The 26,692-nt window shown below is 42.8% G+C and overlaps 2 protein-coding genes across 2 annotated transcripts; one reads left to right on the top strand and one right to left on the bottom strand.

Moving 5' to 3' along the window:
* Positions 1 to 2,279: 2,279 nt before the first annotated feature.
* Positions 2,280 to 3,587, bottom strand: LOC124991349 (sperm motility kinase 3A-like). Its single transcript, XM_047562135.1, has one exon. The coding sequence runs from the start codon at positions 3,585 to 3,587 to the stop codon at positions 2,280 to 2,282; it is 1,308 nt and encodes a 435-aa protein (XP_047418091.1).
* A 3,155-nt stretch (positions 3,588 to 6,742) lies between these two features.
* Positions 6,743 to 8,284, top strand: LOC124991348 (sperm motility kinase 4A-like). Its single transcript, XM_047562134.1, has one exon. It carries the CDS (start codon positions 6,743 to 6,745, stop codon positions 8,282 to 8,284), a length of 1,542 nt encoding a protein of 513 aa, XP_047418090.1.
* The last annotated feature ends 18,408 nt before the right edge of the window (positions 8,285 to 26,692 follow it).

Below are 26,692 nucleotides of genomic sequence, written 5' to 3'. Positions count from 1 at the left end.
TCTACTGATTCCAGAAACACTCTGAGACTGGTCAAGACAGTTAGAAGGAATTTAGGCAGAACCCAAAATGACTGACCCACAGGACAGGTGATTAGGAGCAACCTAGGCCCTGATTCCTCTCTCCTGAGTCTTATAGAATGGAAGCTTGCAATAACGGCATTTAATTAGCCCACAAGAGCCCTTACTTTCCTCCAGAAAGAGATAAGGAGGCACACCTGAGGAAGATGGGAGATGCAAAGGAACTTACCTCAATGACAATGCCAATGGAGCCTCCAGATGATACCTGTCTTGGAAATCAGGATTGGGTCCCAGTTTCTCAGGTGAAGATTAAACACTTGAGAAATGCTGAGGCAAAAAAAAAAAGGATATTTCACTTAAGAGATGCATACAGCATCGTCCACCGAAATAGCACAAGGCCCATTAGAGAGCTGCCTACTTACCAACTCCTCAGGAGATCCTCAGAAACATTTTGATAGGAACAAAATTTTTTAATGGAGCCATGTTATTGTAAGACAAAGTTTTGAAAAATTGAACTATAAAACTTGGAATTATTCAAAATGCTTTCAACCCAAGTCATTATCAAAATGCTATAAAAACTAGAATTCTCACAGCTATATTTTACAGATTGAGAGCAGTTTTCTGGATAGATTGAATGAAAAAAACCTATGATATAGGAACATGGTAAGACTCATCCTTTCATCTCCTGACTCCTCCAAATAACATATGTTTACAACAGCATGATAAGAGTATTTTTACTTAAAACTTTCCTCTTGGGGTGCTCGTAACATTTAAGTTTTTATCTCTACAAACTGAGGACCCAACTCTAGCATAGAGTGAAATCTTAACTTCATTTTCATACTGTACACTGCTTTGCTAACCTCTGTGAACTGTTTGAAAAATGGTGAGTTAAGAATGCTTCAAGGACTGGGGTTGTGGCTCAGTGGTAGAGTATTTACCAAGCATGTGTGAGGCACCACATATAAATAAATGAATAAAATAAAGGTCTATCAGCAAAAAAAAAAAAAAAAAAAAAACAAAAAAAACTTTCCTCTTGGAGTCCCAGAGCTGCAGAGATCCCAGGGCTGGAAGGTGCACAAAGCCTCCTCTACTGAGCCTTTCTTACTTTTTGTGTGCACTTCACTTTACAAAGTTCACTGTCAACAGAACCCAAAGGTAAGAGCAATTCCACGTGGGTGCACAATGTTTTTATGTAAGTAGCAAGCCTGAGATTTCCCATCTCTGCTCCCCAAATCCCCTGTGTTCTCTCTCCCCAATCTTTAGCTTTGACTAGGAGCAGCTTTGGGGTGGGCAGGCTGCATGGCATGTGGTGCACCAGCCACTGCTGCAGGCAGACCCAGCCCTACCCACATGCCCACCTGCCCACCTCTCCCTTCCCTGCACATGGGATCATGGAGATGAAGCCACAGAACACTCTGGAGTCTCCAGTGTCTTGCCACAGGTGTCTTTAACAGCTGCCACCCACCCTTCCCCTCACACTTCAGGGAGGGGCCAGAAGACCAGGAAAAGGTTTCCTTCTGACCAAGACGATCAGCTCAAAGTGAATCAAGTCTACACTAACTCAAGGGGAGAACCTCCATCGGCCCTAGGTCAAGGGGAGCAAGACCCCATCTACATTGGCCAAGGCAAATGAGTCCCCATCTACACGGGCTCAATGTGAGCCCAGTATCTACACTGATGGGAAAGGGAGGCACAGTGGTCAGGCCCTGGAGAGGTTGGCTGCTGGGCCTGGGCCTTTGCCCTGAGGACCGCCTCTTAGAAACAAACAAACAAAACTGCCATTTTTTAATCTTTGAAATATCAATTTTATTATGTAATTTGTGATTTGAAATATCAATTTTATTATACAATTTGTGGGGAAAAACAAAATAAATTTCTCCCAAAGCACGGGAGAAAGGACCAAGAGCAGGGCAGGGGAAGTGTCCCAGGGAAAAGTCTCTACGAGGCGTCTTCACAGGTGGGGGCAGAGGAGACTCCTGGTGGATCCAGATGCGCTCCTGGGCAGAGTCCTGAGCCGGTTGGCACACCTCAGGGTCTCCTGGCTGTCCGCTGGTTCCGCTGGTCTCGGCTGGGCATTTCCTCTGGAGCCACTCTGTTCTTGAGCACTGACGGACTGAAGCACGGCACGCAGCACAGCTGTCTGAAGCAGCTGGAGATCCTCCTCCTCACCCTCTTCCAACGCCCGATGCGATCCTGTGACTGTTCTGGGGAGGTGCCTGGGGAGGATGAGCTGCCCTCTTCTGCCACCCCGCTCCTGAGGCTCAGGGACGGGTCGGGGCTGCTGGGCACAGGGTCGGGCTGGGAGGCCAGGCTGGGAGGGGGTGGGTCCACGTGGAAAAAGCGGAGGGGAATGGCCGGCACGCTGGCACTGCCACCCCCTCCTGCCAGGTCCGCCTGGCCTCGTCGGGCTGCTGCTGCTCCCGGGGCGAGGGAAGGGCAGGCTCGCTGGAACACCTCTTGGGGAGGAGGGTGCGGGGAGGCCCAGGGCCTGGGCGAGGCCCGAGCCCCCGACGCCGCACGGGCTTCACCTGGCACTGGCAGCCCGCGCCCTGGCTGCGCTGGCGCTTGAGCAGGAGATACGTGGCCATGGCGTTGTCATACCTCTTAGTTGACAGGGACACCCAGATGTCGTAGGGGTCATAACCCAGGTCGAACATGGTGGTGACGATGGCCGAGTCCGGGAGGAGGGGGGGCGCCTCGCCAGGACCGGGTGACGCTTCCGCGCCCTGGTTCAGCCACGGGTGCCCCAGCACCTGCTCCAGGGTGGGCCTCTGCGCGGGGTCCACCGTCAGCATCTCCCGGATGAGGCTCTGAGCGTCCTGGGAAAGGTGCGGGGGCACGTCGTAGGCGCCCTCGGTGACCCGCTGCCTCACCTCGCGGGCCGTGTTGGCCAGAAAGGCGCGGCTCCCGGTCAGCATGAAATAGAGGACGACGCCCAGGCTCCAGACGTCGGCCGGGGGGCCCTCGTAGTCCTCCCGCAGGGCCACCTCGGGGGCGGAGTAGAGGAGCGTGCCCCAGAACCTGCTCAGCTTCTGCCCGGGGCTGACGCGGGTGCTCAGGCCGAAGTCGATGAGCTTCGCCTGGCCCCTGGCGTCCAGCACCACGTTCTCCGGCTTGAGGTCCAGGTGCACGATGCCCTTCTCGTGGCAGTGCCGCACGGCTCCCGCGATCTCTCGGAACAGCCTGCGGGCCTCCTCCTCCGCCAGGCCTCCGGGTTCCGGGACGAGGCTCCGGAGATGTCCCCCACCTGCATGTTCCATGACAATGTACATATACCTGTTGGTCTCAATGACCTGGAAGAGCTGGATCACGTTGGGGTGGTCCAAGCTCGCCATCAGCTCAGGTTCACACAGGAAGGGGAGGGTCCAGACTCTCTTTGCCACGACCTTCACCACAACCTCTGTCCCCGTGAGGCGATGGCGGGCGAGCTTCACCTTGGCAAAGCCGCCTTCCCCAATGCCCTGCAGAACTTCATAATGGTCCGTGAGGGCCGGCTCGTAGGAGCCCGGCCCCTGGGGCTCTACACTGCTCTCACTACTCTCGCTGCTTATCCTAAAACGGAACACCATCTTAGGATGCTAGCTAAAAAAAAAATAATAAACTAAAACAAATAACCAAAATAAAAAACCAAAAACGAAAGCAAGCAAAAAAACAAAGGGAAAAAAAAACCCAAATCAAAAAACCAATCTCCAAAGACCACAACCACCAGCCACCAGCCACCAACCGCCAACCACCACCAAACGCGCTATCTATCTGGGAGTCCGACAGGTCACCACCAAGAGCTTCCTGTACTTATGGACAAAAACCCACCTGCGGCCACTCTCTTATATACCTGCCCTTTGAACTTCCCTCACAATGGCTGCGATGAACCAAGCCCACCCCTCTCTCCTTATAAGGACAAAAATCAAAGGGCTCCTCCCTGATCTCCTTATAAGGACAAAAGACAAGCTGAACCATGGCCCCGCCCTTATCTCCTTATAAGGACAAAAACCACACTGACCCCAGGGCCCCTCCCTGATCTCCTTATTAGGACAAAAGCCAAGCTGAACCAGGGCCCCAGCTTGATTTCCTCAAAACGACACAAACCATACGGAACCAAGGGCCATGATAAATGTCAAAGTCCTGCACATGTCAAAACTTCTATGCTATAAGCACTTCTCCTAGCCTATGGGCTATCTTAAGTGAGAACACAGACTGGACCTTATTTAATTTTGGATGCCCAGCACCTAGTACAGAACTTAACACCTAGGAGTTTTTCACTTGATATGGATAGTGGGGGTTTTTGCCAATTGGTTGGGTGGGCGGATGGATGGACAAACAGATGGACAGATAAAAGAGTAGCTGGAGGCATGGATGGATGGATAGAAAGAAGGGTGAACAGTTAGATGTAAGATATTAAGCCAACCAGCATGCATGCTGCAAAAAGGAGGGTCGACGGAGAGGAAAGTGTCTCAAATGATTCCAAAGGAAGTCACGGGGCCAGTAAGACACTGACTTACCCTGGCCAATGGCATCAGAGGAGTTAAGAGGCTTCTCCCAAGTTCCCAAGAGTGAGAGTGACCCCATGAGGAAACTCAGCTCACTCTTAACAGTAGATAGGAGCAAGGTCAATTTGATCTTAAATACCTGACAAGAGAGTTATAACCAAAACACAGCCCTGCCTGGGCATTTAAAAGGAAAGACAATGGTTATCTAAATGTGACTTGAGGTGTACGCTGGTGTCAGCCCCACCATGAGTAAGACTGGAGGCTATGAAAGAAAGATTCTTAGACAGGAGTGCCTAACAACTATCAAGAGACTACCATAGTCAGAAATTTTATTAGTGAACTTAAGACCTACAAATTTTCCTCACCTCTTATACAGGTAGGCTTGATATAAGTTTGCTAGTATGATTATCTAGCCCTAAGTGACAGAAATAAAGGGATCTCTACTAAACACAGAGGTCATGCCAATAAAAAGATATTTTACAAAAATGACATTAGATATCTTAACTACCTCTTATGGAGGCATCTACGACATTATAATAAGTATTGTGTTTACATTCATGATAACTCAGGCAACACGATTAATATTCTTTTTTTTTTTTTTTTTTTTTTTTTTTTTTGCGGTGCTGGGGATTGAACCCAGGGCCTTGTGCTTACAAGGAGAGCACTCTACCGACTGAGCTATCTCCCCAGCCCCCAACAATTAATATTCTTAAAGATTTATTTCCCAAATAGAGGTCACGTCCTCACTGGTCTTGTCATGGGAACAATGTCTTCACACTTACACCTCCTGGTGAGAGATGACTGGTTTCCATCATCATCAGGATTTTCATGGACATGTTCCAGATGCATGGTATTTATTTGGTATTAATCTCATTCCCTTCTCATGGCTTCTTGCTTCTCTCATAGAAGCACCCAACTCTGAGATAAATTTACAGCCTTTTCTTTCTGAACCAAACTTTTACCAACACCACTTGATTGACCCAAAATATTCCTAAAAGGGAAACCCAAGTTGCTTGCTCCATGTTGCCCCCCACAGCCTGAAGCAGCCAGAGTGGTCATTGCCCATTTCCCTTGAAAAGGATGGGGGAATGATACCAGGGTAAGGGGCAGATAACTGATTATTAAAGAAAATGAAGTAAGTAGACAGCAATTCCCCATCCACCCAGTGCTGACACCAACATACACCTCAAGTCACATTTGGATAACCATTGTCTTTCCTTTTAAATGCCCAGGCAGGGCTGTGTTTTGGTTATAACTCTCTTGTCAGGTATTTAAGATCAAATTGACCTTGCTCCTATCTACTGTTAAGAGTGAGCTGAGTTTCCTCATGGGGTCACTCTCACTCTTGGGAACTTGGGAGAAGCCTCTTAACTCCTCTGATGCCATCGGCCAGGGTAAGTCAGTGTCTTACTGGCCCCGTGACTTCCTTTGGAATCATTAGAGACACTTTCCTCTCCGTCGACCCATCTTTTTTGCAGCATGCATGCTGGTTGGCTTAATATCTTACATCTAACTGTTCACCCTTCTTTCTTTCCATCCATCCATGCCTCCAGCTACTCTTTTATCTGTCCATCTGTTTGTCCATCCATCCGCCCACCCAACCAATTGGCAAAAACCCCCACTATCCATATCAAGTGAAAAACTCCTAGGTGTTAAGTTCTGTACTAGGTGCTGGGCATCCAAAATTAAATAAGGTCCAGTCTGTGTTCTCACTTAAGATAGCCCATAGGCTAGGAGAAGTGCTTATAGCATAGAAGTTTTGACATGTGCAGGACTTTGACATTTATCATGGCCCTTGGTTCCGTATGGTTTGTGTCGTTTTGAGGAAATCAAGCTGGGGCCCTGGTTCAGCTTGGCTTTTGTCCTTATAAGGAGATCAGGGAGGAGCCCTTTGATTTTTGTCCTTATAAGGAGAGAGGGGTGGGCTTGGTTCATCGCAGCCATTGTGAGGGAAGTTCAAAGGGCAGGTATATAAGAGAGTGGCCGCAGGTGGGTTTTTGTCCATAAGTACAGGAAGCTCTTGGTGGTGACCTGTCGGACTCCCAGATAGATAGCGCGTTTGGTGGTGGTTGGCGGTTGGTGGCTGGTGGCTGGTGGCTGGTGGTTGTGGTCTTTGGAGATTGGTTTTTTGATTTGGGTTTTTTTTTCCCTTTGTTTTTTTGCTTGCTTTCGTTTTTGATTTTTATTTTGGTTATTTGTTTTAGTTTATTATTTTTTTTTTTAGCTAGCATCCTAAGATGGTGTTCCGTTTTAGGATAAGCAGCGAGAGTAGTGAGAGCAGTGTAGAGCCCCAGGGGCCGGGCTCCTACGAGCCGGCCCTCACGGACCATTATGAAGTTCTGCAGGGCATTGGGGAAGGCGGCTTTGCCAAGGTGAAGCTCGCCCGCCATCGCCTCACGGGGACAGAGGTTGTGGTGAAGGTCGTGGCAAAGAGAGTCTGGACCCTCCCCTTCCTATGTGAACCTGAGCTGATGGCGAGCTTGGACCACCCCAACGTGATCCAGCTCTTCCAGGTCATTGAGACCAACAGGTATATGTACATTGTCATGGAACATGCAGGTGGGGGACATCTCCGGAGCCTCGTCCCGGAACCCGGAGGCCTGGCGGAGGAGGAGGCCCGCAGGCTGTTCCGAGAGATCGCGGGAGCCGTGCGGCACTGCCACGAGAAGGGCATCGTGCACCTGGACCTCAAGCCGGAGAACGTGGTGCTGGACGCCAGGGGCCAGGCGAAGCTCATCGACTTCGGCCTGAGCACCCGCGTCAGCCCCGGGCAGAAGCTGAGCAGGTTCTGGGGCACGCTCCTCTACTCCGCCCCCGAGGTGGCCCTGCGGGAGGACTACGAGGGCCCCCCGGCCGACGTCTGGAGCCTGGGCGTCGTCCTCTATTTCATGCTGACCGGGAGCCGCGCCTTTCTGGCCAACACGGCCCGCGAGGTGAGGCAGCGGGTCACCGAGGGCGCCTACGACGTGCCCCCGCACCTTTCCCAGGGCGCTCAGAGCCTCATCCGGGAGATGCTGACGGTGGACCCCGCGCAGAGGCCCACCCTGGAGCAGGTGCTGGGGCACCCGTGGCTGAACCAGGGTGCGGAAGCGTCACCCGGTCCTGGCGAGGCGCCCCCCCTCCTCCCGGACTCGGCCATCGTCACCACCATGTTCGACCTGGGTTATGACCCCTACGACATCTGGGTGTCCCTGTCAACTAAGAGGTATGACAACGCCATGGCCACGTATCTCCTGCTCAAGCGCCAGCGCAGCCAGGGCGCGGGCTGCCAGTGCCAGGTGAAGCCCGTGCGGCGTCGGGGGCTCGGGCCTCGCCCAGGCCCTGGGCCTCCCCGCACCCTCCTCCCCAAGAGGTGTTCCAGCGAGCCTGCCCTTCCCTCGCCCCGGGAGCAGCAGCAGCCCGACGAGGCCAGGCGGACCTGGCAGGAGGGGGGTGGCAGTGCCAGCGTGCCGGCCATTCCCCTCCGCTTTTTCCACGTGGACCCACCCCCTCCCAGCCTGGCCTCCCAGCCCGACCCTGTGCCCAGCAGCCCCGACCCGTCCCTGAGCCTCAGGAGCGGGGTGGCAGAAGAGGGCAGCTCATCCTCCCCAGGCACCTCCCCAGAACAGTCACAGGATCGCATCGGGCGTTGGAAGAGGGTGAGGAGGAGGATCTCCAGCTGCTTCAGACAGCTGTGCTGCGTGCCGTGCTTCAGTCCGTCAGTGCTCAAGAACAGAGTGGCTCCAGAGGAAATGCCCAGCCGAGACCAGCGGAACCAGCGGACAGCCAGGAGACCCTGAGGTGTGCCAACCGGCTCAGGACTCTGCCCAGGAGCGCATCTGGATCCACCAGGAGTCTCCTCTGCCCCCACCTGTGAAGACGCCTCGTAGAGACTTTTCCCTGGGACACTTCCCCTGCCCTGCTCTTGGTCCTTTCTCCCGTGCTTTGGGAGAAATTTATTTTGTTTTTCCCCACAAATTGTATAATAAAATTGATATTTCAAATCACAAATTATAAATAAAATTGATATTTCAAAGATTAAAAAATGGCAGTTTTGTTTTTGTTTCTAAGAGGCGGTCCTCAGGGCAAAGGCCCAGGCCCAGCAGCCAACCTCTCCAGGGCCTGACCACTGTGCCTCCCTTTTCCAGTCAGTGTAGATACTTGGCTCACCTTGAGCCCGTGTAGATGGGGACTCATTTGCCTTGGCCAATGTAGATGGGGTCTTGCTCCCCTTGACCTAGGGCCGATGGAGGTTCTCCCCTTGAGTTAGTGTAGACTTGATTCAATTTGAGCTGATCGTCTTGGTCAGAAGGAATCCTTTTCCTGGTCTTCTGGCCCCTCCCTGAAGTGAGGGGAGGGTGGGTGGCAGCTGTTAAAGACTCCTGTGGCAAGACACTGGAGACTCCAGAGTGTTCTGTGGCTTCATCTCCATGATCCCATGTGCAGGGAAGGGAGAGGTGGGCAGGTGGGCATGTGGGTAGGGCTGGGTCTGCCTGCAGCAGTGGCTGGTGCACCACATGCCATGCAGCCTGCCCACCCCAAAGCTGCTCCTAGTCAAAGCTAAAGATTGGGGAGAGAGAACACAGGGGATTTGGGGAGCAGAGATGGGAAATCTCAGGCTTGCTACTTACATAAAAACATTGTGCACCCACGTGGAATTGCTCTTACCTTTGGGTTCTGTTGACAGTGAACTTTGTAAAGTGAAGTGCACTCAAAAAGAAAGACTCAGTAGAGGAGGCTTTGTGCACCTTCCAGCCCTGGGATCTCTGCAGCTCTGGGACTCCAAGAGGAAAGTTTTAAATAAAAGTACTCTATCATGCTGTTTTAAACATATATGTTATTTGGAGGAGTCAGGAGATGAAAGGATGAGTCTTACCATGTTCCTATGTCATAGGTTTTTTTTCATTCAATCTATCCAGAAAACTGCTCTCAATCTGTAAAATATAGCTGTGAGAATTAGTTTTTGTAGCATTTTGATAATGACTTGGGTTGAAAGCATTTTGAATAATTCCAAGTTTTATAGTTCAATTTTTCAAAACTTTGTCTTACAATAACATGGCTCCATTAAAAAATTTTGTCCCTATCAAAATGTTTCTGAGGATCTCCTGAGGAGTTGGTAAGTAGGCAGCTCTCTAATGGGCCTTGTGCTATTTCAGTGGACAATGCTGTGTGCTTATCAAGCCCATGGTCATAGAAATAGCAATTCATCCCTCAAAATGACAGAATGTTATTTTTTTGGTGGGGGGGATATTGTTTATCACTGAAGTCTCTGGATTTTAGGTCATCTGAGCTGAAATACGTGCTTTAACTTCCATGTGCTTCGTTTTCACAAATGTGAATTGTGGGCAGTAGTAGGCAGAGTCGAGTAAAGGTTCAATTTAAGTTTTAAGTTGGACATTGCCCTAGACCCATGCTTGCCACCAACCCACAAATGTTCATGCCTATATAATTTAATGCATAAACTTTCATGATTTCACTATTTTCAAAGTAAGACCTGGTTTTGGGAAAGTGTTACATTTAACTAAGGCTACCTTTGCTCTATGTGATATAAAATTTCCTTCATGCCCTGTCAAAATTCCTAAACATATGGTCATTTTAATCTGATCAGAATCACTGGAGAGTTAAGAAGATGTGAACTATTTTAATCAAATGGGAGTTCTTCAAAATGGGAGTTCTTCAAAGGCATTTGGCGGAATGAATATGAAATTTTATAAAAGATGTATAAATGCTGCAATAGCAGACTGCAATATTTTGATGATACCAGGAGATAAGGAAAGAAGAGTGTGCTTGCGATGTACATTTAAAAAAAAATGGTGAGAGATTGTATGGGTCCTGGGGAGTCAATACACCTAGTGACTTTGATCCTGGGGTCCATGTAGTGCTGCACTCAGGAAAGAGCCTTCCACATCCTTGGAGAAGGTGGACACAGCAGAGGGGCAGCCTGGGAACGTCTCAGTGGCTCAGCATCTTTCTATCTGGTGCATGTGACTGGGAGTGAGAAGCAGGTGAAGCTCCTTGCTCTGTGATATCATCACAGCCCTCTCTGGAGAGTTTTAAAGTAGATGCCACACTTCTAAGAATAAACCATAGCTACTATCAGGAGCGCCTGGTCATCCCTTGTATATTATGAGCATCCATTTTCAAAGACAGAAGCTTGAGTTCCATGATGGCTTAAACTCTGCCTCTTTCCAAATGCTTCTTAGACCACTCCTCACAGGACACCATATTTTCTGTTAATTCACTTCTATACCATCTGCTCAAGCTTCAAATTTGTGTTCTTAAAATATCCAGTTACTCCAAGTTGCTCTATGACTAAGTTATGTCAGAAAATTCTACGTAGACTCCTTTCTTGGAGAATTTTTATATCACTGTTTAGACTATCAGCATTTTCCAGACTTATCAGTCACCATGAATAAACAATGCATATTTAGCAGTACTCATGTTTGGGATACTTGATACTTAAGTTCAGGATTGGCATGTTGATTAAAACAGAGAATGCACATAGTTTCTAATGGGTAAAACAATCAGGGCTCAATAAAGGTAGAGTGATTATTATAATCAAGCTTAGCTAAAGGTCCTACTGCATCCTGGGCAATGCACACAAAAGTAGACTACAACGGGATCTGCCAGCTGCTCCTGGGTGACACTATGGGAGTGGATATGGTCGTCACATCCTTTTTCTCTTAAGTAATTCATTTGGGGTCACTGGATGAGATGATGTGAGTCCAGGTAAGCACAGGCTTACTGGGCACAGATGACAGCCTGCAGGACACTGGGGCACATCGGTTTCTGGTGGGACAGGGAGGATGCACCACCTCTGGCACTCAGTCCCAGGTGTGTACACCAGCTCAACCAGGACCCACCTCTGATTCTCGTGGGTCACTCTGAATTGCTTCGATGTCCTGCTGGATAGGATGTAGGGTGTGTAGGGTGACATCAGAGTCCTGGCATTCCACATTGTGACCTCTTCAACTTCCCAGTTCCAGTGAGTCTCAAGTCCCAAGATCTCTGGGCCCTGAGCCAAGGCCCTGGCACCCACCCACCTGATGAGGCCCAGGAGTGTCTCACAGGAGTCCTTTAGCCCCCAACACCATGTCCCAAACAGTCTGCAAGCTCAGGAACCTGCCTCGACTCCCCTGGCTCTAGTCTTTGCAGAAAGGCCAGTGGATGCGATCCTAAGAAGGAACGCTGTGGGGTAGATGGAGTTTGGTGTGGGTCACGGCTTTGGGCATGCATGCCCAGTTGTGGCTGTTATTCTGGGCCCAGCTGCTTTGCCTGAACAGAACGTGGGTCTGTCAATGCTCAGAACTTTAGGAAGGTTCCCTGCCACTGGTCCAGCCAGTGCCAAGGGTTCCTTCTCAAACTGGCATAATCCATGATAAGCACCTAATTCAGGAAAGGAGGTAGAATTTTCTGGCCACCATGTTGGCAGCACATTCCAGGCATGATGGGGAGGCCAGAGATCTTATTTCTCACAAAAAGTTAACGATATACATCAGTGAAAATGAGGCCCAAATGGGGATGAAGTTAATCGATAAGACTGCCTTCCTCAGGGATTCTAGGCTTCAGTTTCCAACACTCAAGGGTGCAGGATTTTAAGATGGTTGTAGAACTCTTAATACATGCTCCCATCGAGGTGTGAGGTGTATGTCTCCTGCCTGGAATCCTGGATAGCCTGGTTACCACTTCAGACAATAAAATATGACCTCCGAGGCTGGGTGATAACAGGCAATGGGGCCTCAGCCTCGCCCACTGGGACACTTGCTCTGGAACCACAAGCTGTCAGGTTATACGTTCCACTAGCCTGAGGCTGCCACATCTGGGGGAAGCACAGCTGCCTAGACAGGACTCACAGATGCACCCTGATGGATGGTGCTGCTGAGCTCAGTGTGCAAGACAGCGCAGCCCAGGCGCCAGGCATGTGAATGGAGACTCCCCATGATTCTAGCTCCCTGTTGTCAATGCCCTCATTTCTTTGAGTCTTCCTAGACGAGATACCAGAGAACATGAAGCAGAGGCGAGTCATCTCCCGTGTACTCTGTCCTAATTTCTGACCCACCAAATCCCATAACCATAATTCAATCAATGTTTTTGGAGGCATTTTGTAATTCAGCAATGGTATCCAAAACAGATTTTGATGATAGTGGAAGCCCCTTCCACTCCCACACTGAAAAAGCTAATGTCCTTGAGGAAAAAGTAGATCTGTTTATTCCAGTTTATGCCAAATGATTCTTTTTTTTTTTTTTTAAGAATTAACGCTTAGCAGTGTGACATCAGATGGCAGGTTTTATGCAGAATGCACTTGTTGTTTGGTTCTGTGCACAAACAAAACACATGGGAAACAATGTGTATGTTTTTTAAATCATGAGAAAAACAGTATTCTGTGTATAGTATACAAATAGACTAAATGAGTGGAAATTTTTAGACACGAGTGTTTCAGAGTATGAAAATAATGAATTACATGCTGTAAGAAAACAGAAATATAGAGTTACCATCTATTATATGTATCAGGCACTGCTCCAGACTACATCCTCCCACCCACCCATTCAGCCAGCCTGCCAACCAAATGAGACAAGGGCAAAAGACAGATATGTGATGTTCAAAGAAAAAAAAATAATAACTACCTGGAACTTCCCCATCAGCAAGTTGCAGTAGTAGCAGTAGTTGCTACCAATCCAGAGACATTATCTAAGTGCTTCACATGTCATATCCTGTTCAGTCCTTAGCACCACTCCCAGGTAGTTTTTATTATTATGTCCAAGTTTACCACAGGTAAGGGTAGAATGTATCTGTAAGAATCCTTTTTCTTCTTTCCCAGCATTTTGGCCCCATGCACTATTTAAATCAATGACTCTTAATCTTAGGTACCTGGAACAGGAAAGGCACCATTACCTGGGAACTCACTAGAAATGCAAATTTTCTTGCCCTGCCCCAGGCCCTCTGAGTCAGAAATGAGGCTAAACAAGCCCTGTGGGTGATTCTGATGTAGGCTAGAGTTTGAGGGCTACTGCTCTAACGTTCCAATTGGGTCTTCTTTGTTTGTTTGTCTTTTTTTTTTTTTTTTTTAGACTTTTTTCCCCCAACAAAAGTTTACCATGAACAGGACTCTGTTAACAAGACCCAGAATAAGATTAGCTGTTGAGTAAGTCATTCGTTAGTAAGGTGTTTGTAAATACACATTGTGAATATTTACACTAAAAGGCAAGAAAAAAAAAAAGACTTGAAGTTCATATTTTGTGGCAAGACCTGAAGTTATTGTTTCATTCATTGCATTAGGGATACATGCTTTGAATTTCTTCACTGTAAAAGAAATCTTCATATAAAATTTTCTCTGAGTTTATAGTTCTCAAAGTTCTCCTCCTTATATGAGGCCTCCTGCCCAAAATAAATTTCAAAATTGTTTTTACAAGATTTGGTGATATAGCCCAGTGGTAGAGTACTTGTCTAGCAAGGCAAAGACCTTGGGTTCAATCCCCAGGTCTGAAAAAAAAAAAAAAAAAAAAAAAGGCACAAAAATATTGTTAACAGTGATAACCTCTTTTGTTTTACACTAAAAGGTGGTTTTTAGAGACAGATTTAGAATTAAGACATATCAACTGCAAAGATCCACTTTTGTAGACGTAACCTTATGATGTCCAGTGTTGTCAGAAAGACAAATCTGTGTATATCAAATGAATCAACAGTGACATCAGGCAAAAATGAGATGACAATTTCTTCTGAAGAACCCTCAACTTTTCCAAAAGAGAGTTGTCCTGTTGCATTGACTTCTGACAAATTATATGAAGCTATGATTTTCTAAAATGTGATTCAGAAAATGTGTGTTTCAAGGTAATCAGTTGAAAGAGACAGCTTTGTATTTGTAATATGAAAAAACAGAGGTTACATATAAGGAGAAAGAGCAAAATTTCTCCAACAACATATTGGTAAACCTCAACAAAATTTTTCTAGTCCCTCAAGTTCAAACAAGTCAGAACACTCCAGTAAGTTGACCTTAATTCATGCATGATATCATTAGGTGCTGAAGTGAAATAATTGATGACTTGGGTTTCTTGATCTGATCAAAATTAAAACCTGCCTCACTTCCAACCACTTACAAATAAAGTATTTCCTTGTCTGTTGCTTTGCTCTTTAAATCCAGGTTTTAGCTTCAAGTTTTGTTTCTTGAGTACCAGGAGCTGACATTTCTTGGGCCCTTGTTCTGGGCCAGGTACTATGCAAAGGACTTCCTGGCATTTCATCCAGTTCTCACAACACCCCTACGAAGTGAGAGATGATATCCCTTTGCACAGGAGGGAACCAAAGATAGGTTAGAAAGCCTGCCCAAGATCACACTGTGATAACTAGTTTAACTATTGCCAAGAAGCAAAAAATGATCTCTTCTATGCAAAGTTCACGTTCCTAAGCAAATTAAAAAGCAAAACAAACAAAACAGGAGTGCTCTAACCAGAGATGAACTGTCTGGGAAGCACCTGCAGAGATGAAGTAAAGTAGTAAGTGGAGTCTTTAATTCAGTTAAAGGGACCAAGTTGTTTGTAAAGAACACAAGGGTTTCCAGGAAATTGTGGGAAGGCTGTATTCCTCACAGAGAAAGAAAGAAGGTGAGAGGATTCTCTTTACTCCATATAAATTACATGAACTCTCCAGATCCAAAGACCAGATTTCGAAATGTTGTCCATGGAACAGAAGCAGGGGGGTAGCATCTGAAAGCTCATTATAAAGGAAAAAATCTGAGGTCCTCCAGAGCTGTCGAATTTCAGACTCTAGAGTAAGGCCAGCAACCCGCATCATACAAAACCCTGCACATGGTTCCAGTACACACTCAAATTTGAGAATCACAGCTTTGGAGTTTACTTTGGGAACCAGTAGGAAAACTGAGCAGCACAACTTACTTGGAATAGCATTTGCATGTTTAAATCTTAGAACTGCTTACCCTGGGCATTATTATTAATAAACTTAAGAATATTAATCCGGGCTGGGGAGATAGCCCAGTCGGTAGTTTGCAAGCACAAAGCCCTGGGTTCGATCCCCAGCACCGCAAAAAAAAAAAAAAAAAACAAAAAAAAAAGAATATTAATCCAATTCAACTAAGAGTTCTGTCATCAATATTTAACCATTGCTTTGATTCCCTGCTTTCAAAAGAAAAAATAGCAAACACTTTTCAAAGATTTATGATGTGCCAGGGGCTATTCCAAGTGTTTCACATTGATTCACTCATTTAATCTTCAGAACAACCTATGAACTAAGTCTTCTTTTATTCTCTTCTTATAAATGAAGACACTATTACCAAAAGAAATTAAGGAATTTGCCCAGGTCACAGAGTAAGTGAATGATAGTTGGGATTTGGAATTTGAAGGTAGTCACATGATTCCAAAGTCCCTGTTCCTAATATTCTAACAGCTACAGTAACTTAGGGCCAAAAACTTAAAAACAAAAACAAAAACAAAACAACAACAAAAAAAAACTATCTAAGGGAGATACTTGTAGGCAAAAGAAAGAAAAAGGAAAAAAAATTAAAACTTACCTAAGAAATTTGAATTTTGAAGAATTTTAATCCTCCTTGTCAAACTAGTGAGCATATTAAAAGCAATAGTTAGGGTCCTCCCAAATATGTTTTTGTGACACTCAAAAGAATCTTCATGTTAGTGCCTTGGGACATTTGGAAGAAATGATAGTCTTGGAGAGTCTGCAGATCTGCTGATTTTACGATTCTGTGTTTCTGAAACAATTTCTTTCCCTGTTTCTATTATACTATCATCTTCATTCTGTAGCAGGGCATTTATCCCCAAGTAGAGTAAAGAATCACATTAGAAAGCAAATCATATTGGAAAGATGAAATATCCACTCCATTTGACATATTTTGTCCTAGTCAAGGAGCATAACAAATAGAAAGATTTTAGTACAAGTCCCACCATTTCTGTTTTCAATGTATAATTATTGGTGCTTTCAGGCCCTTCCTGGGTATCTAGCTTCCTGGCTCTGTATCAGTATGAATTTTTGCTTTCTTAATATATATGTAGTGAACCAAAAACATGAAGTCAGAGGTGGTGAATTCAAAAAGTGTGTAAAGCCCTGCCACTGCTCTCTGCCTCCTCTGAGGAATTTCAGTGGTTCTGCTTAATTCAGGAACCGAAGTTGGGTTCTTACCCCAGGACAACTGGAAATTTTCTTCACTACTATTTTCCAGAACAGGTCAACTTTCTTGAGACTGAGGAAGAGAGGAAAGGCTGGAATAGAAGGCAGGAACCACGTAGGGTGGTATGCAGGTAATTCCAGGGGAACAGTGTTTCCACATCAAAAAATGTTAAATTTTTTTTCACTGCTGAATGGAAGAGTATTCCAAGAATACATCTACTTAACATATGTCTTCTCTTTTTACATGACATGAGTGTTGACTTTGCAAAATCACCATCACCTGCTCCTTTCAAGACTTCTTGAGGCATATGTAATGAAGGCATGTGAGACCATGTAGGAAAGAAAAGTAGTGAGACTACACCATTCCTCAGGATTAGACAGTAAAGGGACCTTTAAGGCACTTATCTCAGCTGTTTCCTTTAGCAGGTCCTCAATCTTGTGTCTACCTCAGTGTACAGCTTTCCCAGGTCCTTTGTCAAATCTTTGGAGTCTTCTTGTTGTAAATGAGAGAAACAGTTTTCTTCCCACACATTAGTGACAGTTGATGACTTGCTCTGATCTCACCTGGACATCTCTGAGATGTCATTGTCTTACCCAAAAAATCAACCACAAATCCATCTCCCAAAGCACAGCCAAAGGGTGGTGATCTTGCTGAAGACTTCCAGGAGAAAGAAAATGGAATTTCATGGCACACTCTTGGCTAGGGTAGATTCAGGAAGATCTCTTTTAAATTAGAGGATTTGAACTAAAACAAACCTAAACATTGAGAAGGATTCAGGATGAGACAATCTAGAGCATAAGAAATGTGGGGAAAAGGAACATGAGGGCAAAGCCAGGAGATGGAGACCAGGCTGGCATGTCTGAGAATCAGAAAGGTGAAGTGGTTGAAGCAGGCATGCTGAGTGGGGGTTCACCTGCAAGGAGGGAAGGAATTTGTGCCACGATGTAAGTCAGTGCACAGCCCCTTCGGCAAGAAAGTCTTGCCTGCTGCCCCGCCATGAAAATCTTCCAAACCAAACGGTATACTTAGTTGACATAATTTATTTTTTATGGTGCAGATTTCAATTTGGTAAATATGTGAAGAATAGTGTAGTTTAGGTTTATAGAAATTTGACATGATTTTTGTGGTTTAGTAATTTCAAGATATCATCAATTCTTTTTTTAAAACATTTTTTAGTTGGCAATGGACCTTTATTATTATTTTTTTTTAATTTATTTCCATGTGGTGCTGAGAGTCGAACCCAGTGCCTCACACATGCTAGGCAAGTGCTCTACCACTGAACCACAACCCCAGCCCTATCTTCAATTCTTAAATCCAAGATATTTTATTGTTAAAAATAAAACATTGGGGTATAGAGGAAGGAAGTAGAGTGAAACAAATATCACCTCATGTACATGTATGACTGCATGACCGATGTGATCCTACAATATGTACAATAAGAAAAATGAGAAATACATTCCATTTATGTATGATCTATCAAAATGTGTGAATGCATTCTACTGTCATGTACAACTAAGTAGAGCAAAAAAAATTAAAAGTTGTGTAAGCAATAATTTAATATAAAAATCTACAATCTGATCACTACACTTTGATTTTTAAAAACATTTCAGTCTTTCTTCTTGTATAAATATATCCTTATGTAGTTTCAATCATACTGCATACACATTAGAACTTTTTAATTAATAACAAACCATATACATTTTAGATAACTATAAATAGAAATTAAGATCATCATTTAAATATTTTTGTAATAGCCCATTGCATTTTTAACAATTGATTTAAGCATCCATCTTTTATGAGTAATTTTTTAAATTTTTTTAGTTGTCAGTGGACATTTATCTTTTTTATTTATTTATATGTGGTGCTGAGAATCGAACTCAGTACCTTGCAGATGCTAGGCAAGTGCTCTACCACTGAGCTACAACCCCAGACCTTTTATGAATAATGTATTTCCTTTTTTAATTATAAATAATTTGGTTATGAGAATCTAAACACATATTCCTTTTCCTTGTTATGTCCTTTAAAAATTCCCAGAAGCTGAATTACTGTGTAAAAGAATATGAACACATATTGCTCTGTATTGCCTTGTTCATTTCTTTTTTAAAAGGGTTGTGGATATTGAGAAGTTTAAAATTTTATCCTCAGGGCTTTTTGTGCAATGAAAGGCCATTAGTGCCTGTGAAATGTTTTTCTTTAGAATTCCCAGTTCCAAAAGAGTTGACATTCACAATGAACTTAGGGCAAAGTATCTTGTTTTATATATTTCCATAATTCAGTTAATAAAGTAATTAATACAATTGCCTATTGCAACAATTCTTGAGAAATGCAAATAATCAACAACTGAAATTTTAAGTATGCAGAAAAGTTGATACAATCCCCTAATAGCCATTGATCCTTCTGGAACCTTTTTGTAACTGCCATTTAAAGACACCCAGTCCCATGTGCCAGTTACCAGTATGACCTTCTGATCCAAGCTCTATGCCACAGAGGAAACTAGCTTGTTCCTGCAGAACTGGGGAAATTCCATCCGGGAAATTAGAAAGTAAAGAACCTTGCCTACATATACTCAGGGCATTAACCAACCAACCAAATTTAAAAAGGAGAGGTGTTAACTCAATCTCATCTAGTTACTTTAAGAGTAGCATTTCATTTTGCATTAACTCAATGTTTGCAATTCACAGAGCTGAACATAAAAGATTCTTCTCCTACCTAGTTTTTCAGGGACATTAAATTCCTAACCTTTTTTGCAAAGGTAACAGTATCATGGAATTTCGAATTCACTTGGTTCATGACTTCTCAGTCACCCATGGTCTTGGTGGGCCCATGCAGGCAGAAGTAAGAGATGTCAGTGACTCCATGATTGGTCCTTATCCTCTGAGACTCTAAAAATAAGACACAGTTTAAAGAGAGTCAGGCCCAAAGTCAAGACCAGGTTATATTGGGTTCCCTTCCCCATCAGCATTCCAGTTCATTTTAACTTTATCAGGCCTGAGAAGCCTGATAATTTGCTGCATTCAGCAGACAGCTTTTATAGATACCATCTTGAGCAATCAGGGAGGATCTTTCTTCTGTTCTGCTTGTGACTTTGATACCACCCCTTTATTAATCCAATATGTAGAGAGCAGAAAATACAACTTTTCCATGGTAATATGCACCTGTGTGATTCTGCAGACTGTACTGAATGCTCTTTGCCACCTGCAAAGGGAGCGTTTCAAACTGCAAGTCACACTGTACTTTAAAAAAAAAAAAAAACTTTCCCAGAAAAGGCTGACCAGAGGGACAGCGTTAGCAGTGCTGGATAAAGTTGTTCTTTGTGGACAAAGACTTCAGGCCAACGGTGAGCCCAAGAGGTGGCCTCATACACAGCAAGAGGCCTTTAGAGAGGAGCCTCTTCAACTGTAGTCGCTAATCAAAGGGTTGGCTCCCTGTGTGCACAAAGTAGAAAAGCCTTTCATTCCATTAGGTCCCTCAGGCTTATGTGTGCACACACACACACACCATGAATCTTAGTAACCGGCCTCAGAAAATGAGGAAAAAAATAAGATCTACTTTCTCTGTCAACTGGCCTTGCCATAGGCAAACAGGAGGCAGATGTGGCTGAAGGAAGAAGCTTCTTTCAAAGCTTATATCCAAATGCATCTTATTACAAAATACCTCATTCAAGGATTTATTTTTTAAGTGCATCCGATAAGTAAATTGAAATTTTGAGAAAAAGGAGATTACTAAAACAATATGTCCATTGAACGTTTTTAAAATCAAGCTAGTCTCTCATTAGATATTTTTGAGATCCATAATTTCAGCTACATAGTTTCAAGAACATTAGAATCAAGGTTTCCTCTGCATTTGGAAATATCTGATAACACTTGTGAAACCAAGGAAATTGGCTAATAGGTAGATGGTTTGATTTGAGCTGTTGCATATAATCTTGGTTAAAAAACAAAGTTCAAAAACAGGAAAGATATCCACATTCTCTCATTTAAGAAGATGAATACTTCATGATCTCACATGTGGACTCTAAAACAGAAGAACTCAAGGCCACAAAGAGCAGGATGGTGGTTACCAGGAGCTGGAGCGATGGGGAGGCCGGGAAGGGGCCAGGTGGTCAAAGGCAGTTGTTCCGGTTAGACTGGAGGAATAGCATGGGAGATCCACCACACAGCATAGTCACCACAGTTTATGACAATGCTTTGTGTATTTCAAAATTGCTAGAAGAATAGATTTTAAATATTCTCAACACAAAAAAATAATTAGGGGAGATGATGGATATGTTGATTAGCTTTTATTTTTTTGTGGTGTAAGGCAAGCACTCTACTGACTGAGTTATATTCCCTGCCCCCTTAATTAGCTTTTTAATTCATCTATCCATCTACAATGTATACATATATCAAAACATCACATTTACCCCATATGTGTGTGTGTGTGTCCGTGTGTGTGTACATCAACCATCAATTTAAAATAAAGAAAAATATATTTAAAAAAAATAAGTTTAAGTAGCTGAGACATATCCTAGGTAACTGTCATTAGAATATTTCAGAATAGTAGATTTTATTGTTAAAAAATGACTTGCTTAATTAAAACTACACAAATTTCATCTCACACCAGTCAGAATGGCAATTATTAACCATACAAGTAACAAAAAAATTGGCAAGGATATGGGGGAAAAGGTACACTCATACATTGCTGATGGGACTGCAAATTGGTGTAACCACTCTGGAAAGCAGATGGAGATTCCTCAGAAAACTTGGAATGGAACCATTTGACCCAGTTATCTCTCTCTTTGTTATATACCCAAAGGACTTAAAATCAGCATACTATAGTGGCACAGCCACGTCAATGTTTTTAGCAGCTAAGCTATGGAACCAACCTAGGTGCCCTTCGATGGAAGAATGGATAAAGGAAATGTGTCATATATACACAATGGAATATTACTCTTCCATAAAGAAGAATAAAATTATGGCATTTGCCAGTAAATGGATGGAACTGGAGACTATGTTGCTAAGTGAATAAGCCAATCCCAGAAAACCAAACGACAGATGTTCTCTCTGATATGTAGATGTTAACATACAATAAGGCAGGTGGTAGTGGGGATAGAAAGTCATTGGATTAGACAAAGGGAATGAAGGGAAGGGAGTGGAAATAGGAAAGGCAGTAGAATGAATTGGACATACGTTCCCATGTTCCTATATAAATATACTACCAGTATAACTCCACATTATGTACAACCAAAAGAATGGGAAGTTATACTCCACGCATGTTTGAAATGTCAAAATACACTCTACTGTCATGTATAATAAAAAGAACAAAGTTTTTTAAATGGTTTCCTTGACCTCTTAAATATGAAAAACATTAGTTGGTAATGAATTGTAGCCCTAAAATAAGAGTAAAGACTATAAACATTTAGAAGAAAAAACTTGGTGAACTTGGGTGAGGCAAAGAATTCTTAGGACACACTAAGCATGATTCTTTAAAAAATGTAATAAGTTAGATTTTATCAAATTAGAAACATACTTTTTCAAATAGTATGATTAAGAAAATGAAAAGGTAAGCCACAGACTGGGTGAAAACATTTGGAAACCACTCTCTCAAGAAGGACTTTTATGGGCTGGGGATATAGCTCAGTTGGTAGAGAACTTGCCTTGTATAAACAGGCCCTGGGTTCAAATCCCAGCACCACACATACAAAAGGAAGGACTTTCTTAAGAATATACAAAGAACTCATAATCCAATAATAAGAACACAAATAACTTTTTTAAAAAAATCTTCATCAAAGAAGAGATGTAAATGGCAAATGAACACATGGAAAGTCACTCAACATCATTAATTCCAAAGTAAATGTAACCAAAACCACAATGAAATGCCATTATATACCCATTTGAATAATTTCTAAAAAATAAACAGAACAACAATTACTGACAATACCAAGTGCTGGTGAGAATGCAGAGATATAGAAATCTTCCATATTGCTGATGGAAATGACCCCAAATCAAAAACAACCCAAATATCCTTCAGTAGATGAAGGAATAAACAAACTATGCTACTGCCACTATATATACAAACTATACTACTCAGCCAGGAAAAAGAATGAATGACCTGCTGATTTCATACAACATGAATAAATCCCAAACACATGTTACAAGGTGGAAAAAGCCAGATTTAAAAAGCCATATTAATTCTGTCATTTATAAAACCTTATAGGGAAGGATAAAGCTACAGAGACAAGAAACAGATCAGTGGTTTCCAGAGACTGAGAGCATGGGAAGAGATTAATTATAAAGCAGCATAAGGGAACTTTGGGGGGTAAAGAAATGGTTCTTTCTAAAAATTTTTTTTTATTTTATTTGTTCTAATTATTTGTACATAACAGTAAAATGCATTTATATATTTTGATAGATCATACAGAAGTAGAATGTAATCTCTCATTTTTCTAATTATACATATTGCAGGATGGTGGTAGACAACCAGGTGCGTTTGTCAAAATTATAGAACAGAAAAAGATGAATTTTATCAATAGGAAAAATACACTTCAATAAGAAAAATTACAGGCCTGGGTTTGTGGCTCAGCAGTAGAATACTCACCTAGCACATGTGAGGCACTGGGTTCAATCCTTAGCACCACACGAACATGAAAAAATAAAGGTAGCATGTCTTCCTACAATTAAAAACAACATTTCAAAAAAAAGAAAAATTACATTGGATTTCTACTTTATGCCATAAAATCAATTTCAGTTATGATAATGATTAAAATATGAAAGTCAAAATAAAATTTTAAATTACCAATACAGGGAAATGTATTTTAAGATTTTAGAGTGAAGGAAAATTTTTAAATAAGACATAACATAGGAAAAGAGAGATGATGGTTGGTTATTTCTAGTCATCTGTTCATCAAACAATATCACAGAGTTTAAAAATCCATAAATTAAAAAGATATTTGCAACACATATAATTGGCAAAAGATCTATATTTGGAATATATACTTAACAACTACAAAAGAATAAAGTAAGTAATCAAATAGCATACTGAGCAAATGTCAAAGTCAATTGATTTTATCTTTGATTGCACACATCTAAATGCTGTGTTGACGGCCTGAACTGTTTAGTAAAGTAATAAACAGTCATAAAAGAATACCTAAATATAATCTTATTTATATTAAATTCCCAGACAGGGATGGGGAGATAGCTCAGTTGGTAGAGTGCTCACCTCGCAAGCACAAGGCCCTGGGTTCAATCCCTAGCACCGCAAAAAAAAAAAAAAATTCCCAGACAAAATTAACAGCTATCTGCTTGATATTCAATTATCAGTGATCGAGTAATAAAGAAAAGTGAAGCTGGGCACTGTGGCACACACCTGTAATCCCAGTGACTCTGAAGGCTGAGGCAGGAGGATCGCAAGTTCAAAGCCAACCTCAGCAATGGTGAAGAGCTAAGCAACTCAGTGAAACCCTGTCTCTAAATAAAATACAAAATAGGGGTGGGGATGTGGCTCAGTGGCCGAGTGCCCCTGAGTTCAATCCCTGGTACCCCTGCCCCTCCAAAAAAGAAAAGAAAAGGAGTGTTAACCCAAGTGTCAGGACAGTGGCTAACTTTGAAGTGACAAAAGGGAAAGAGGAGATTACAGGTAATTTTCTATTCCTTCATTTGAGTGGCAGGTTCATGTCTTTATTTTTTTATTATACAATGTATACATATCTTTTTTGTACACTCTTGTGTTTTTTATTGTGTTAGCTTAAGTCCTCTAAGAAACATGCACCAAGATGGGATTAAACATGCCAGAGATTATTAAGGAATTGCCTGGAAGAGACCATGACATGGGCCTGACACTTAATGGAAGAGAGTGGGAAGTCAGCAGGATGGGGCAGGAATTGACTGCAGTGTGATTCTATCAAAGTTTCAACCAGGTCAAGGAGGAGCCAAGGTCATCCATCAAGGGGGTCCCCATCATGTAGGGACAATGTCATGGCCCTCATCATGCCAAAGTACTAGTTGGGATCAACCTTGGAAAGTATGACCTCAATGTAAATCACAAGGTGCTTTCAGGAGAGAGTAACTGGGCTGTCGGTCAATTGTTCACCCCACAGCAGAAAAATAGAAAAGTGCATTTTTGTGACTGCTACAATGGTATGTGTTGAAGTTTTTAAAAAATTGAAGGAAAAGGAAAATGGGCAAAGGAAATCAAGAGACATTCTACATGACGATTGGCTTGGTCGCTTCAAAAATTTAGCATCATAAAGCAGACCTGGGAAGGGACTTCATTAAGAAACTAGGGAGTGGCTCAGGAGGCTGAGGCAGGAGGATTTCAAGTTTGAAGCCAGCCTCAACAAATTAGCAAGGCCCTAAGCAACTCAGTGAGACCCTATCTCAAAATAAAATACAAAAAAGGGCTAGGGATGTGGCTCAGTGGTTAAGTGCCCCTGGGTCAATCCCCAATACCAAAAAAAAAAAAAAAAAAAAAAAAAAAAGAAAGAAACATGTAGCAATCAAATAAGTATGCCAGAAAAAAAACTCATTCTATTCCTCTCTCCGAAAAGTAAAATATCTATAAAAGACTTGAGACAATTAGGGAAATTTGAATAAGGATTGGCTATCAGACTACATCATGAAATTATTAAGGTTAGTAGTTTTAATAATGCTATTTTTATCACATAGGAGAATGTTTAGGAAGAGTATGCTAAACTCTTTGAAGACAGCACATTGTGCTCTTAGCAGCTCACTTGCAAACAGTTCAGCAAACTATATTTCTTAACTAAGAGATTAGTAGTGTGCGCATTATGGTGATGAACAGATACTATTTCCTAAGTATTTGAACTATTAATGGGTAAGACCTGTAGAGCACATACTTTCACAATGTCAAATGTGCAAACCCACATATCTTGCATAGCAAAAGTTCCACCACTGGGAATTTATTTGATATAATATACTGGTATGTGTCCATCAGTAGGGAAATAGGCAATACATACAATAAAGTACTATAGAGGGATAAAATGACAGATTTAAAGGTTAGTAATGGAAACATCTCTAACATTTAACACTAAGTAAAAAAAAAAAGTAAGATACTAAGTAAGTAATATATTATATTCCTGATTCAGAGAAGAGATATGTTTATGCTTAAACTCTTTTATGTCAGAATGCATAAGAAGGGAATCACAATGGCTGCCTGGGAGGAGGAGAATTAGGTAACTGGGGATCCAGATGAGAAGGATGCTTCTTCCTGATCATCCTTCTATATGTTTTTTAAAATGGAGCCTTTGCCTAGCACGTGTGAGGCACCAGGTTGGATCCTCAGTGCCACATAAAAGTAAATAAACAAGGTAAAGTTATTTTATCTATAAGTAGATGGACACAATACCTTTATTTTATTTATTTTTATGTGGTGCTGAGGAGCAAACCCAAAGCCTCACACATGCTGGGCAAGCACTCTAGCACTGAGCCACACCCCCAGGCCCCCTACTATACTTTTTGAATGAATTTATTTAAAACAACTTTTAAAATATCCATAAAATGAAATGTCAAATATCAACATGAATGTCAGACAAAGATTTAATAATGAATATATAAAGAGTTTATAAACCGATAAGGAAAAGGGAGAAGAGTGGGAGCAATCAGCCTTCCCTGGTTGGGGCGGTGGGGAGTGTTTATCATTGACACTGTTCAGAATGCTGGTCAGACTGACTGTCAGAGCGGCGTTTAAGTTGCCGACAGGAATTACACCCCACAAATTGCTTGTACCCAGGGTAGACGGCTCCCATTTCTCTGCCTGTTGTATGCCACTGTCCCTACAGAACAGTGGGCAAATGTACTAAGCAGGAAATTCACACTCAGAGAGAGAGAAAAAAAAAAAAGGAGAAAAAAGAAAAGTCACATCAAAATATGTTCAATTTCATCACTCCTCTTTGAAATGCAAATTAAACATCTATAAAATAACATTTTCACACTGCAAAAAAAATCACATTTTTTACTAATAACATGCAATAGTGGCCAGTGCATAAAAAGAACAAAAATAGGAAATGCAGAGCTTTTTGCATTTTCAGGGTTCTTAGTCACTGACTTCATAATTCTATTTCTGAAAATTTATCTAATGA

The sequence above is a fragment of the Sciurus carolinensis genome, chromosome 8, assembly GCF_902686445.1.
Source record: "Sciurus carolinensis chromosome 8, mSciCar1.2, whole genome shotgun sequence".
Classification (NCBI taxonomy): Eukaryota; Metazoa; Chordata; class Mammalia; order Rodentia; family Sciuridae; genus Sciurus; species Sciurus carolinensis.
The sequence above is the reverse complement of the archived record's forward strand: the minus strand, read 5'-3'. Positions and strand labels throughout refer to the sequence as shown.

Coding starts and splice junctions, on each gene's coding strand:
- LOC124991349 (XM_047562135.1), bottom strand. CDS start 3,587: ATGGTGTTCCGTTTTAGGATAAGCAGCGAGAGTAGTGAGAGCAGTGTA.
- LOC124991348 (XM_047562134.1), top strand. CDS start 6,743: ATGGTGTTCCGTTTTAGGATAAGCAGCGAGAGTAGTGAGAGCAGTGTA.